Source organism: Aristolochia californica, unplaced genomic scaffold, assembly GCF_029961685.1.
Source record: "Aristolochia californica isolate CCGP_79_NKW_82.1479 unplaced genomic scaffold, dmAriCali1.0.hap1 SCAF_11, whole genome shotgun sequence".
Classification (NCBI taxonomy): Eukaryota; Viridiplantae; Streptophyta; class Magnoliopsida; order Piperales; family Aristolochiaceae; genus Aristolochia; species Aristolochia californica.
In genome coordinates, this window is record NW_027181782.1 from 1089765 (window position 1) to 1105040 (window position 15276).

Sequence of the window (15276 nt, forward strand, 5' to 3'; positions counted from 1 at the left end):
AAAATGATAATCTTGAGACCAATAGAACTGGGTTGTTGAGGCAATGTATCATGGTTATCAAATTTGGTTTTTGTACTGAAACTTAGATTTGCCTTATTTTCTCCAAACTGGGGATAATCAGAAGGAGATATATGGAGGAATTTCAAGCTTTAAAGGCCCCAAGATGAGATAACCAAATTGATTGAGATAATCTCTTTAAAAACCAATAGTAAAAGAAAATTGAACCAGTAGTCCCTGCCCTCGCCTCCTTCAAACATAAAGAGGAAAAAGATTTGAAGAATGGGTTCATCATCTTGTTCTATTACTCTAGCTCAAACATATTGTACCATAAAATCTTGCAGTTGGGGCCACTAATACCTAATTGTATTAGTCTAATTAATCTGAGGAATTGCTAGATAAACGTAAACATAAACAATGTCGGTACAAGTTAACATCAATGGTTTTTGCCTAGTATGTATCTGTTTGGTTTGATTATGTGGAAACTTTTCGTAGTTTTATTTTTGTTTTACAATAGTTAAGAAGAATTAAAGAAAAACTATAAAAACCATAAATGTTTTTCCCAAAACAAGTAAAGCTTCTCATGAGAAGAGTTTTATCTTTCAATAATTGATTAATACTTTCAAAAGTAATTGAAAGTAGCATAAATAGTTGTTAGGTTCCTCTCAACACTTGTATCAAATATAAAAGCCAAATATAAACAACAAAAAAGCTATTATTTTTTCATTGGAACTTCCTAATTTTGTTGGTCAATTTCCTCTAAATAATATGTTTGTCACCGCAATGAGATTCCAATACCTTTGTTTATTGAAAGAAAAATAGCTAGTGGTCTAAAAAATCCTCAGAAATATGATTATACTTATTTTTACTAAAGTATTGTTATGTGTACATTAAGCTTAGATCATTTGTCCTTTATGAATAGCAAAGGAGTTACCAACAGTTTATAAAGTCAAGTCTCTTACATAAATCAAATAATATCTTATAGAAAATGTAAAAGCCAAGCCAAAAACATATGAACCAATTAGACAAAAGTCAAGCCATTTCTGCTGATTTCTTAAACTATTTTACAAAGGCAAATTTTGTCTTTATTTGAACGAGGGTAATGGGAGGCTATACTTCTTTGCTCATTCTCTCCGGTCTCTTCACTCCACCCATCCCTTTATATGCCACTAATATAAGAAACAAAGCACACAAGCGAGCCATGCAGCTCTACATGCCAGCCATCACATATGTCACCTTGCCGAGATGATTTATCCTTCGCGTCAAGCCCAACCTGCATAATAGCAATCAGCTCGAATTACAGGAATGAAGATGATCGTGCCTCACATCATAGGAAATATGATTCTCTAAGACTTCAAGAAAGGAAACTAGAAAATATACTAAAAAGACCTTGTAAAATAAGAAAACATCTCAATGTTAAAAAATGTAAACATTGGATGCATTAATGTACAAGGCTGACCATCCTTCATATCCACCAAATTAATCAAAGTCACCGTTTGCTCGTTCTTCTTGATCGGTGACCCCATGCAATACTAGCTATAAAATCTCATGTAAAGTTAAAGACATCCACACATGTGGCACCAAGACCGGTGAAGATAAAGATGAAGAATCCGTTGAACATATTGAGAAGATCTATCCCATGTGCAACACAAGTTGATCAAGGACAAAAGAATTTCTTCCAATCAAGCACTCTAAAGAAGGAATAATCATATCCAAAGATTCGTTCGACTAGGAAACTCAGTGTTAAAACATGTCTTTTTCTATAAGAAAAGTCTAGTGTTGAGAGTTTATCAATCTTTTTTTTTTTTTGAAGAAAATAATATCAATCACAATACAAAGTCTTTATTTTTCTATACACAGTTTAATGTGAGGAAGTTTTTCCGAGAGATTGCTTGATTTCAATTACTTTTCAGCCACCACTTAGCAATGCTTGAAAAACTTCTGCAATAAGACCATTTGAACTGGTTCATTCAAAAAATGAAACTTAGACCAGATATTTAACTTCTGGCTAAACCAACTTATTTTACTCGGTTAGATTGACCGGTCAGATTGGCCTCTAGGAGAGTTTCACACGTCATTATTATTTTATATACCCTCAACCCTTTCACCCGCAAACTTCAGCTTTCCTCAACCCATAGTGATCAACAAATAATAGCGAGAAAAATTAGACGAAGATTACCTTCATAAAATTGTACGATCTTCCAATTGATTCATTATTAAGCCAAATAAGTGGTAGTGATCAACACTAAGATGCATAGCTTCCACGTCGAAACTTCATTGCCCGTTTGCTATATACAGAAAAAATTAGGAGATGGGAAAAAATATAATTCCATGAAAAAGTGTTTTCGGTAGATATATAATAACGAAAGCCCAAAGAAAAATGCTTTAGAGTTTTAGAACAATATAGAAGCTTAAGAAACATGCTAGTAATATAGAGGATTCTGTTCCCTGTTTCTACTAGTAAAATTTCCTCCGAAAATAATTCTCTTTTTCCGTCAGTGTGATGAGAGACACTAGTGGGTTGACTCGGAGCTCAAACTGCTTCTTGTATGCGACGATGGTGTCGTCCTGCCGGAGTGCGAGGTGAACCTCGTACAGACCTCTGGTCTGCTACGGATTGAAGCGTCGGAGGAGGGCCGACTGGAACTGCAACCCGGTACGTATTAGAGCTCTGGTTTCTACCATCTGAAACCAGTTCGGAGCTGTTCCCTCCAAGCAAACGACGGCCGATGGGATCTTATCTTCCTCTTCGACGGCTTTGATGGCGAAATACCGGTCGGCGCGGTAGAACCAGCCTTATGGGTCTTCACCGAAAAAAATCTAGGTAGCTCCAATCTCCTTCCTCTCTGTTCCGTGGTTGCTTCTCCTCGAATCCCTCCTCCGAAGCGTCGCTCCTCTTAAGCCGTCGATATCTCTCCCATCGGCGAGTTATCCTTGGTTCTCATCCCTTCCCAGAGTTCCATAAGAAGCTCTCGTATTAACTTCATGTCGATTTTGAGTTCTTCCATCCCACCCTTCAATTCCGAAACCTCCTTTTCCACTGATTTTCCATCTGAATGTGAGATACAGATGTTATTGAGGTAGTTGATAGGGTGGGCGGTGGTGGCCTCATATCATTCATCTGCATTAATATCTCCTTCCTTTCTCATTTCATCTCATTATGCATCTTATTGGTGGCTACAGCAACTATATTGTTATTGCACCAACTGTATCTGGTTGTTGGGCCCTCTGAAATAGAATTTGTTCTGTTTAATAGCATGAATGGACTTTTATCAGAACCAAGCCTTTCAGTTCTCGATCATCTGATGTATTCATTAAATTATATGTTTTGCAGGTATGCTGTTACAGATATGAGAAAGTTGGCCAACAGAATGCAGTTTGGAGTCCCAGAAGAAAGCTCTTTAGGTATGAACATCCATAAATCAAGTGAGAGTTGAACTGACTGTAAGAAGGGTCAACCTAAAAACATGGAACTTGAGGGAGGATTAGTTCATATTTTCTAAGTCTATCATCAATAATTGTAACCTAAAAACAAACAAACATATTTCATTTCCCACCTTTCCTAGCTTTCAACAATCATAATACCAGTTCAAATAAATGAGAATTTAGAGAGAGAGAGAGAGAGAGAGAGAGAGAGAGGGAGAGAGAGAGAGGGAGCAAACACTTACCTCCTTCCCTCCCTTCGCCCCCCAATGACACGCACCAGGAAAGAGGGGAAAACAAAGTGAAAAATGAAATAGCCAAATGGATTCAACTTACTGCTTCCAACCAAAAGACCAACCCAGCAATGGCCATGATGTGCAGTGAATGGCATCTGTGCATTCACCAAACTTCTTCAAAGAATGAAGCCAACAAGGAAATCAATGCTAATTGTAATGACTCACCAATAGTCTCCACAAGAACACAGACCATCCTTAAAATGGTGAAATCGACTGATATCCCTGACAATTATCTCTGGCCACTATCTTTCCTCATCCCCTTTCCCTTCATAGCTATTCGCCAAGTCGCAGAACAATTTTTTGTGCCACCTTTTCAGCCAATGGAATATTTTTGTAAGCTCTACAAGCACTCAACAAAGTTGACCAGACACTGGCAGTGGACTCTACTTTCATGTCTAAGATGAAATTGTAGGATTGCTCAAGCTTTCCTGCCCTTCCTAGAAGGTCTGCTATAGCAGCATAATGTTCTAAACCCCGTGAAATATTATAATCTTGCTTCATGCTATTAAAATATTTCCAAGCTTCTTCTATCAACCCACCATGACTACAAGCAGTTAAAACAACCACAAATGCTACATAATTAGGTCTTAAGTTCTCATGTTCCATCTATTTGAACATGAAGAGGGCTTCTTGGGCCTTTCCATGCAGAGCATGACCCATGATTATGGCTGTCCATGACACCATATCTCGTGAATCCATCTTATCAAAGATCCACTGGGCTGCTCGAATATAACCACATTTTGCATACATGTCTACAAGTGAGCTAGCTATAAAAACATTGTCTTCATACCTGCTCCTGCCTATATATCCATGGAGCTGCTTCCCAAGATGTAATGTTGCCAAATGAGCACAGGCAGACATTATACTGGAAAATGTAACATGTCTAGGCTTAATTTTAGCCATCAACATTTGGCGAAGCAATCTCAGTCCTTCATCAAACAATCCATTTTGGACACATCCAGAAATAATGGAGTTCCACGAGATTGCATCACACTGGGGTAGCAGGTAAAATACTCGACATGAATCGTCCACCCTCGTGCACTTAGCATACATATCAATCAAGCTGCTTCCTATGAAAACATCTGAATCAAGTCCACGTCTAATAGCATATCCATGAATTTCCTTTCCTTTATAAACATCTACATATTTAGCAAAAATGGGAAGAATACTGGACAAAGTGAAGGAATCAGGTTTATGACCAGCTAATCCCATTTCCCTAAGCAACAATAGCGCCTCTACATGCAAACCATTTTGTGCATGTCCTGCAATTATAGTATTCCAAGATACAAGATCCTTCACTGGCATCCTCTCAAAAACTTTTTTTACTCTTGAAACAAAAAAACTTTGCAGTGCTTGACTCCAGAGCAACTCCATTGATTGTTCCACGATAAGGCTCAACAACTTGGCTTCCTGCATCACATGGATTACAACAATGAACCATTTCATCCAAGTCAGCGCAATCTTCTCCATCCATTGTCCTTCTCCCAAGCCCTTCAAGCTGTTGAGAATTCTCATCAGCCACACTATGCACTTCTCTCTCCTTAAATCTTATCAAAACCACCCTTGCTTCCAGCATATTTAGGCTCTTTAAATATACTTATATCTTTTGACTTGCTACATTTACTTGAATACTCATACTTTTTATCTCTTTTGGAAATATTAGCATATGATCTTCTTCCATTCAGACCATCAGCAGCAGCTCCATCTTCCCACAGTTTGCAATACATATTCATCAATGCATTCCCAGTATAAAGATCATTATCAAGACCTAGACGAATAATGCACCCATGAACAGACTCACCAAGCTTCAAGTTCATCAAACAGGTACAAGATTTCAGAACTGAAGGGAAAATATTATGATCCGGGTAATTGCCAGAAGCCCTCATTTCCACAAAAGATGTAATAGACAGGTGAAAAAAATCCTTGGGAAGTATAACATCTTATTAGAGACTTGTAAGAGATAGAAGATGGTGCAACAAGTGACTCGAAAGTAGCACGGGCTTCTTGCACAAGGCCTAGGTTTGAGTAGATGACAAGCAAGGCATTGATGACAGTATGAGACCTACTGGTTTTGAGAACTTGAGCATGAAGCTGTTTTGCTTGGGATTTTGATTGTATGGAATTCAGTCTTTGAATCAAAGAGTTGAGTAATGTTTCACCAGTCTGAAAGTTCATTTGAGCTTGAATTGTGTTCAATAAAGGTGTTCATTCGCCACATGTAACTATCAGGACAACCCAGTCCTACTTGGCAGGAATCACAAACGATTTTGCTTGGTAAAAACAGCAAATAAACCTATTTGGTAGAAAGGTTTCCAATTTACAGCAACAAATGGATTGGGTCCACGAAATTCAAATGCAAACTTGCTCGTGTGGACCACATCTTTTCTAGCCTCTATAAGAATTTCTGTTCAAAGAGAGAATAGATGTAAGCTACTTCTAGAAAGAGGATAAAAGAAGTTTCAATGATGATCACTTTAAGGCCCTATTCGGTAAGAGAGAAGAAAAATAAAAATTCGATGAAATGAGATTTCTTTTCTCCTGTTTGATAGAGTGAAGAAATTGGGAGCGGCCATTGAAAACAAAAATGGCCTCTCTCGTTAGGATGCACACAAAAAAGAAAAACAAAAGATTTTAGTATTTTTAAAAACAGAGCTAAAAAATCATTAGTATCATCTAATACATATTGCTTGATAGTTTTAATTAATAGCTTGTCAAGTGCTTTAGAGAGAATATCCACCCATGTAACAAACTTTTCATATATAATTGTAATGTTTTTTTCTGAACTGTAATAAATTTCATACTGAATTAACTTAAAACTTCAAACTTTAGGCATCAAATGACTGATAAAAATGTTGGCAGCAGAACAACATGCTGTATGTAATATAGATTAGGTCATGCTCATACAGCATTTAATAAATTACTAATAAAAATGAATTGGGTATAACATATGGCATCGACGTTAGTAGCAGTGCACAGACAATCAACATCTTGTCAAGGGCATCATTATCAGACACAGAAAAGTTCCCTCTGTTGGACCAACCAAGAGAAAAGAAAGACTAGTGTATGGAATCTAAAAGTGTTTCTTTTTTCCTTAACTCACACCTGTGAAGGCTCCAGCAGAATGAAAAGAAAACTAGAAGGAAATATAAAACATTTTATTTGTCAAAAAAAAAAAAACCATTGAACAATTTACAGTCAAGAATTCAACTCTCAGGAATACTATATGAAATACATAATGAATATCAAGCATAAACATTCTAGAATTAATATTACAAGCTGAGATGGAGATTATAATGAATCCAACCGAGCATATAGTGTAACGCTTGGTTGGACTAGTATCAACATTCATTAGCATTGACTTTCACAAACAGAAACACAACTAGCAACTCTCAAGTTGGATTAGTAATGTCCTGGTGAGACAGAAAACACATCTAGTAACCTTTTAGCAGAAGTAAGAAAAATATAGATGTTATGCAATAATTTTCCCATACAAAGTTGATGCACTCTCCTTTTTTCTCACTACTTACTAGAAACCTCATCTTTTGATAGCAGCTTCTAGCGTGGTCACCCCCTCTCTGATGGTAAGCGTTGATGTATAATGCTTATCAAGGAAGAGGATTGCCTAGAAGCAATTTGCTTTGTTTTACTTAGTCACCCACATCTACCAGATATTAAAGCAAAAGCATCTCAGCCCACAGTGTGTACAAAGATATCCCCGAAACCAACATATACGAACATTTCATGCCTAGTGACCTAAGAGTCCATTTTATGTCCATCCATAGAATACGCAAGCTTCCCTAAGATGTTACTTTTGTGATTTGAAATGCACTTCGCGATCACCCTTTGATAGGTGAAAGGGCACTGGCTTAGAAGTATACAAACGTGTAACTAGGGACTATCTTTAATTTACAAAATCTTCAATGAGAGGATCTGGACAAAATATTTGCACAGAAGGGGAATAAATCAACAAATTCATACTCGATTGCATGAAAAACTAACCATCATTATTCAGTTATATCAAATTAACCTGTGAATAAATAAAGCCATCTCCGCAGCTGGTCGAAGCAAAGACGAACGATGTGACTCTCCGTGCTAGCTCACGCAAGAACACACCATAAAACGTGCACAATAGAACCGAGAGAAATTTAAGTGACAAATGCACGACAAGTTACCGAAGGCCACCCACAACAGTAAGAACAAAAATGAGCTACTTGCCAGAATGTCTTCTAACAGGGAGACCATTAATAAAGTCGTCGTGTTCCGTTTTGGTGCAATGATTTATAAGTTATCTGCAGTAGAAGGACGATAGACTATAGAGAAGGATGCAAACGCAACCAATTCGAATAAAGGTGGCAACTTGCTGCATTGTTTTGAAGAACCGAAACAAATTTAAGGTCGAGAGAGAGTGAGAGAGAAAGCGCGACCTGCCGGTGAGGGAAGCTCCTCGGCGACGGACGGCGACTCCTGCTCAACACGGAAGTGGACGAAATGGAATCCGGCGCGGAGGTAAGGCTTTCAAGCAAAAATTTTCGTTAATTGCCCCGATTCACCTTCGACTTTCCCTTGAAAATAATCCGTAATTGAAAAAGGAAAAACAGCAGCGTACCCAATTTTATTTTTTATTCCATATTTAAAAATTGTTTTATTACACATAATTTGAGATTTTATTTTTTAGTTTTTTACCAAAAAATCTTTGTGCTGTGAGGTAAATAAGAATAATTATAACCAACTAAATAAGGAATGGACGAGAATAATTAAAGTAAAGGATATTTTTGTAAAAAAATATACTAACGAGTTGACTCATGAGCTAACAAGTAGAGCTTGGAAAATCTCAAATTTGGATTGTTATACTTAACGAATCTTATTTTAAGTTTGAATTAAAGCAAGCTCAAGTAAAAACTGAATTGAACCAAGTTTTTTTCAAGACGAGCATGAACGGTTTGCAAACCGGTTTAACTTGTTGCCTAACCTACCTCTGCCATATGGGTGCTACCTGTTCTGAGGACTTCAATCTAAAGTCATTCTCCTAGTTACTGGGACTTCAAAGATAATTATTCTGAATGGTCGATTGAGAGGGTTAATCCCTGCTTCCAACACCCTGTTCTTGTCTTCAATTCCATACACGAAAAACTGCTATCCAGAACCCGTAAAATCTCTCATTTTTCTCTCCTTAGCTCCATAAGAGCACCATATTGATCTCCAAAATTTCATTTCTCTTCTTCCTTCTCATGGTCCAAAAAGTATAATAATGAAAAACCTCCAAATTGGTTACAAACAAAGCTAGAACTGTAGCATCCTCAATTAGTTTCTACGTGTGCTCTCTCTCACCCATTACGGGTGGAAATCTCAGTGGAAGCTGCAGAAACAAAAAAAATTCTCGTGATGATTGCAAAGATATCTTGAATGACAAGAGAGACACTGATGGACTCTAAGATCAATATGGGTTTAGTCCTCTCAAGACAGAGGAGACTGAAACTCCAAAATAGGATTGGAAATAAGAAATATTATATGTTCCCTCCAATAACACTATTATTCTCGACAATAGAACTAGTCAGTCAGAGCTCAATTAAGCCCAATTACAAGCTGAGAGAGTAGCAGTTTCATCTACAAAAGATGTAACACGGCAGCTTCTCTACTACTTTTTTTCCAGGATAGTGACTAAGGCAGGAAGAAAATGACAATGGCTTTAGCAACAGACATCTCAGAAGCTTCAACTTTCAAATTTGGATGTATGTACAGTTCAATCTTCTTCCATTTCTCGAGGTAGACCACAGGGCAGCAACATTTTCTAAAGAAAATAAAAGAAAGTAGTCAAAAGTCTCTGCACAGGCTTTAAGTGCATGTTTAAAATAAGATTTCGGTTACACATCTCAGAAAAATCTAAAATACTTAATGTATTTAATTTTGTTCCTGAGAAAGAGTGATCATGTAATCAGAGACGAGAACAAATAATTACCAAAACCAGAATCTTTCCATTAAATTTACAATCATATTACAGAATAGCAGGAATTCTTAAAAAAAAATGTTATTAACTGCACTGCTAAAAAGATGATTACCTGCATAAAATTGTATCTTTCTCTTCCAATTGATTCATTCTGAGCAATAGCAAAATAAGCCAAGATGGGGTAGTGACCAACATAAGAAGCATAGCTGTCACGTTGAATGTTCACTGCCCATTCACTACACAGAAAAATGATTTGGTGGATAAGAAAAATATGGTCCAATGGAAGAGCACTTTCAAAAAATAAATAATAAGAGAAAAGCAAAGAAAGATGTTTGAGGGTTCTGGGACTTGCAACCTGTTCAAGTCAGTATGTCCTGTTCCAACATATTTAGCCTGCAGATGCTCAAGCTGAGAATTTATGTTAAATCTGTCGCTGGCCTGCATGTAAGAAAAACCTATGTCAATGTGTGTAGAATTTGCTTGAAGGATCACAACCGACATGATTGAAAGGAAGAAAAAACAACCAGTAGCAAAGGTTTCCATGAATTAAAAACTTCTTCTTAGATCTTTAAAATAATTAAACATTTCTGATGTTATTCATTATTTTAAAATCTTGTCTTTTCTCTTTAAAGGTGGGAGATATTCTTCAGCTAAAATGTTAGCACTTAACAGTTATTTTGATTTACATTACTCCCACCAAATTCAAATCAAATTTACCCCAGAGTTTCACTAGGGAAAGAATTCAAACTGGCATTTTCAGACTTTCCTTCAACAATTTATAGACTCGGACTGTACCGATTGTAACGCAGAAAACTTCACTCCCTGCATCTACAACAAGGTATACTTCTTTTTTTTTTTTTTTTTTTGAGAAAGACAACAAGGTATCCTAAGAAAATATATTTTTTGCTACTTTGGAAGAATACTTAAAGCAAGCAACTACTCCACCTCACAAGACCTCTCTTAATCCAGTAAAACCAGGAGACATATCTAGTTCAACAGATCCTCAGTAAAACTACAAATATGCCAATGCCTTGAATGAAAGCCTGTCCAGGATTTTTTTTTTCGCAGCTTAGCTTCCCTCTAGCAACCATTACTGCTAAATGTCCTAAGAGCACCTCTAGGAAGAACTGCAGAAACCGAAGTGAACTTCAAGGAGAATTACAGGGGGTAGCATCTCTCTACCTGCACGCCAGAAGATTCGTATCTCCAGACATTAAAGGATTGCAGATATCACTAGTATGTATCTTTTCAGTAGCTGCCCCCTTTTGATATCTTTAATTCTAAGACAGCTCTTCCTTCCAACCAAATTTCTCTCATAGTTTCAGCCAACAATGGACGAACAAAATATAGCACTGGAGAGAAAACTTCAATGAGCCATCCATAATTACATGACATTAATTTTTCGTTTTTAGAAAAACATGTGAAAGGTAGTATTTTCTCACATATGGTGGCTAAAAAAACACAGTGACCAGTGTACTGATACTGAAGAAAATAACTCAAAAAATTCAGTGTTAGCAGATAGACTCACAACCTCAACAAAATAAAACTCAACAGCTCTGAAACAAACTCGATTGATTTGTTTTTGCCTGCCAATGAAACTTATGATTGAGTAAAAACTTAATTCCTCACCCACTTCCTGGCCCGCCATAGTTGCAAAAGGCATCTATTGTTCCATAATTGATTGACCTCCTTGGTCATTGCAATAAACACCACCTTAACCCACCCTTCCGGCTCTTTGTGCCTTTTTAGAAGCTCCTTTTCAAGCTCTGCTCACTTGTTCATGCAAATCAAACTTGTGGGTCTATTGCAGTAGCCATTTCTCTAGAACTTTCACAGTCCCTTGAAATTCTTTGACATCTATTTTCGCTCTTTGCATGTCTATGTTGCAATAGAAAGGTGGTTACTAATTCCATCCCTTCCCATTTTGCATCGGCTACAATTGCTTCAAACATACCTTGGCTGGTATCTCAAGCAAACATTTGTTTTTTTTTTTTTTTGAAATGTTGATAATTTTATTTCAAAGAAAGAGAAGATAACTTGGAGAATGCTATTAATAAGCTACTTGAAGTTATAGATGTGGGTTTCACTCCATCCTTATTCATCCTCACAAAAGTTTGGAAACATGAATGACTGTCAGCATATCCACCAATCATAGAGTTCCAACATACAACCTTTTTCCGTGGAATATGCTCAAAAACCTCTCTGGCCATCTCAAAACACCCACATTTCTCATACATCTCAAAACTCAGCCAACTGAAATCAGCTTATTATCAAGTCCTCGTGAATCTCCTTCCCTTTCTTGAAATCTGAAAGTCGTGTACAGGCAGAAAAAGCAGTCGTGAAGGTCACTGAATCAGGTTCAAACCCATTGTTCTTAATCCTTCCAAATAGCAAGAGATCACCGTATTCCAACAAGCTACATCTCTCTCTGGCATTTCCTTGAACAATTGAATGGCTGGCTCAAATAAATTACACTTTGCATACATACCCACAAGAGAACTTGTAACAATGACATCAAGTCCGATACCCAATTTGACCACTTCGGCGTGTAATATTTTACCATCTTGATCTTTACCTAGTCATCCACAGACATTTATAATGCTAGGGTATGTATAACTCTCAGGTTTTAGATAAGGAAATGTCTGTAACCTCTCAAAGAGTTGAAGTGATTCATCGTACAAGTGGTTCTTGGAGTAAGCAGCCAAAAGACCATACCAGAGAGATTCCCAAAGGGTCATCTATTGTCTGAAAAACTACCCTTGCAGACTTATGGAATGAGATGAGAGGTTTATGATATTTTTGTACAAAAAGATGTTGTTTTGAAGCACGAGTAAGATTTCCATCCTTCAACAACTTGGACGTAATACATGATCTCTAAAGAAGACAAGCTTCTGAGCATCCATCAAAGTGCACAATAATTACAATAAAACACATCAGTACCCGAGCTAGGTGCGCTAAAGCCGGAGCATCCCAAAAAAGTTGAGATGGTCGACATCCATCGGCAGATGTTATATCGTTGAGAATTTAATATCCATCTTGTATTCATGGCACGGAGGTTTTAACGGAACTGGTTTCAATATATATATATATATATGTAAAGAGATGTCGGAGAAGATACAAGTAAAGAAAGCAGGAGGCTTATATTTACCGTGTAGTATTAAAATATATTAATATTTTTATTAATGAAAAACTATATTATATTGCTTAATGATTATAATTTATTATAAATTAATATAATAATTACGTGTGCCTATAATAAATTATTAAAAATAAATAAATAAAAGTAAAAAATAACAGAAGCGAATATAATAAATAAATAAATTATTTTTAATAACATAAGATATATTTTAACATTAAAAACTACTAATTTAATACAGTAATAAAAATTAATATAATAAATAAATATATATATATATTATTTTATCAATAACATAATATATATTTTATGTATTATTAATTAATAATATATTATTACAAAATTTAAAACCATTGGCTTAATTAATTATAGCAATGGGATAATTAAACCAAAACAATTTATCAAATATTTATTTTAATAATATTTTAATTATGACTATTAAATCACTAATTTAATAAAATAATTATAAAATGAATATATTTAATAAATAAAAATAAATATTTTATAAATAAAAAATATAGATTATTATTTTTATGATGTTGGTTTAATTTTTCCTAACTTTGGAAAAATTAAACTTCTGTCTTCCTCACGGCGCACGTCGTCTTCCTCAGTGCCGATAATGGCGGGAGACTACGGCGGGCCAGCGGGCAACGGTGACGGAGGCGGCGCTCTGATAGTACGCCAAGAGGGAGAAGAGAGGGAGGCCGAGAGAGAGAGAGAAGAAAGGTCGGGAGGCCAAGAGGCTCTACGACAGAGGCTCGGCCTCCCGTGCTCTGCGATAGAGGTCAAGAGGGAGAAGAGAAAAAAAAAATTTATTCAATTACTTAACGTGATTTAAAAGAATTGAAATTCATTCTACACTAACAACTTAATCTAATGAACTAAGTAATGCGAAAGTAATTCATTCGGGTTCATTTTGGACTAACCCCCTAATGGAAGGTGAAACTCAATTCGAATTCACTTCCACTTACCCAAAATTGTTAGTGCGTGCCCTTAGAGTGAGTGTAATTCATTTTCACTCGCTCCCGTGTAAAACAAGTGAAAGCGAATTACTTTTAATACTATTAAATTATTAATTTAAGAGTGATAATTAATATATTGGAAAAGTAAGAATTTGATCAAGTATCTAGACATTATAAAAGTAAACATTTTTGTTTAAGTATTCTATATTTTATAATTAATTAAATTAATAATTTTATTTAACTTGTAATTATTGGATTAATTTAGACTAAACTAAAATATATCGTATTATATTAATAAAACATCTAATTAAATTAATTATTATATTAATTATTTTTAATATTATATTAAATTACTAATTTTAGAGTGATAATTAAGATATTTTAAAATTCAGAATTTGATTAAGTATCTAGATATTATTGAAGTAACCATGTTTGTTTAAGTATTTTATTTGTTATATTTAATTAAATTAATATTTTTTTGAATTTGAAATTATTTAGCTTATTTTTTAATTCAAAAGTTAAATACAACTCTTCTAAAGTTAAATTTATCATAGTATTTTATGAATAAAGTCATTCTCATGCTTCCACTATATTTTTCATTATACACACTAACACAAGAAAATATTTTCCACTACACTTTCCATTAAACACGCTAACACGAAAAAATAATTTACTTTTACTTTCACTTTCACTTTAATTATGCTCACGCAGCCATTACTACACATTTATAAACTCCAATGCATAGAGTTCATACTTCCATACAGACTTTTTTTTTCTGGAATTTCCACTGAGTTTGTTTCTTCTTGATATATAGTTTCTATGCTCGATGCCCCATTGTCTCCTCATCCTTTTTATCAATCAAGCTTTTTGCCTTTATAAATAAAGAAAAAAAAAACTTGAGGGAAGATTAATTCAAATTTTCTAAGTCTATCATCTACAATTATAACCTAAAAACAAACAAAAAGACGAACCCGTTGTGGCCATGTTAATGTCCTGTGAATAGCATTTGTGCATTCACCAAACTTATTCGAAGGATGAAGCCAATGAGGAAATAAATGCTAATTGTAATGACTCACTAATAGTCTCCACAAGAACACAGACCATGGGTCTACGACGACGAGAGTCTTGCAACTAGGGGTAGCATCGAGCCGAGTCAAGCCCGAACCTGCCTATGTTTGAACTGAGCTTGATTTAAATATTCTGAACTCGAGCTCGAGCCGAGCCTAGCCTCAAGCCTACAATTGTAATTAAGCTCGAGCCCAATAATTTTAACCGAGTTTGATCTCCAACTACATTTAAAACTTTGCATAAAATATAAGTCAAATAAATTGTATATAAAATTATGCATACATTTTACATAAAATTGGGCATAACCTCTACTTAAAATTGGACATAACCTTTCTATATTAATCATGCATAAAATTATCTATACACTATGCATAAAATTATTCATACAAGTTGTATAATTATGCATAAATTTTATTCAAAAATCAAACACAAAAAACATTCCTTTGAAAA

The 15276-nt window shown here is 35.4% G+C and overlaps 1 protein-coding gene, 1 long non-coding RNA gene and 1 pseudogene across 2 annotated transcripts; 1 reads left to right on the forward strand and 2 right to left on the reverse strand.

Annotated features, from left to right (window-relative positions):
• The first annotated feature begins 2733 nt into the window (after positions 1–2733).
• On the forward strand, positions 2734–6020 carry LOC137943978 (uncharacterized). Its single transcript, XR_011110775.1, has 3 exons — positions 2734–2821; positions 3332–3402; positions 5380–6020. It is a non-coding gene; the product is annotated as an uncharacterized lncRNA (long non-coding RNA).
• Positions 3950–5399, reverse strand: LOC137943977 (putative pentatricopeptide repeat-containing protein At3g23330; annotated as a pseudogene).
• Positions 6021–9456: 3436 nt separating the features above from the next.
• On the reverse strand, positions 9457–10104 carry LOC137945056 (uncharacterized protein At4g14342-like). Its single transcript, XM_068790928.1, has 3 exons — positions 10013–10104; positions 9773–9896; positions 9457–9504 (listed from the first exon to the last, which is right to left on the reverse strand). Exons 1-3 carry the CDS (start codon positions 10102–10104, stop codon positions 9457–9459), a joined length of 264 nt encoding a protein of 87 aa, XP_068647029.1.
• Positions 10105–15276: the final 5172 nt, after the last annotated feature.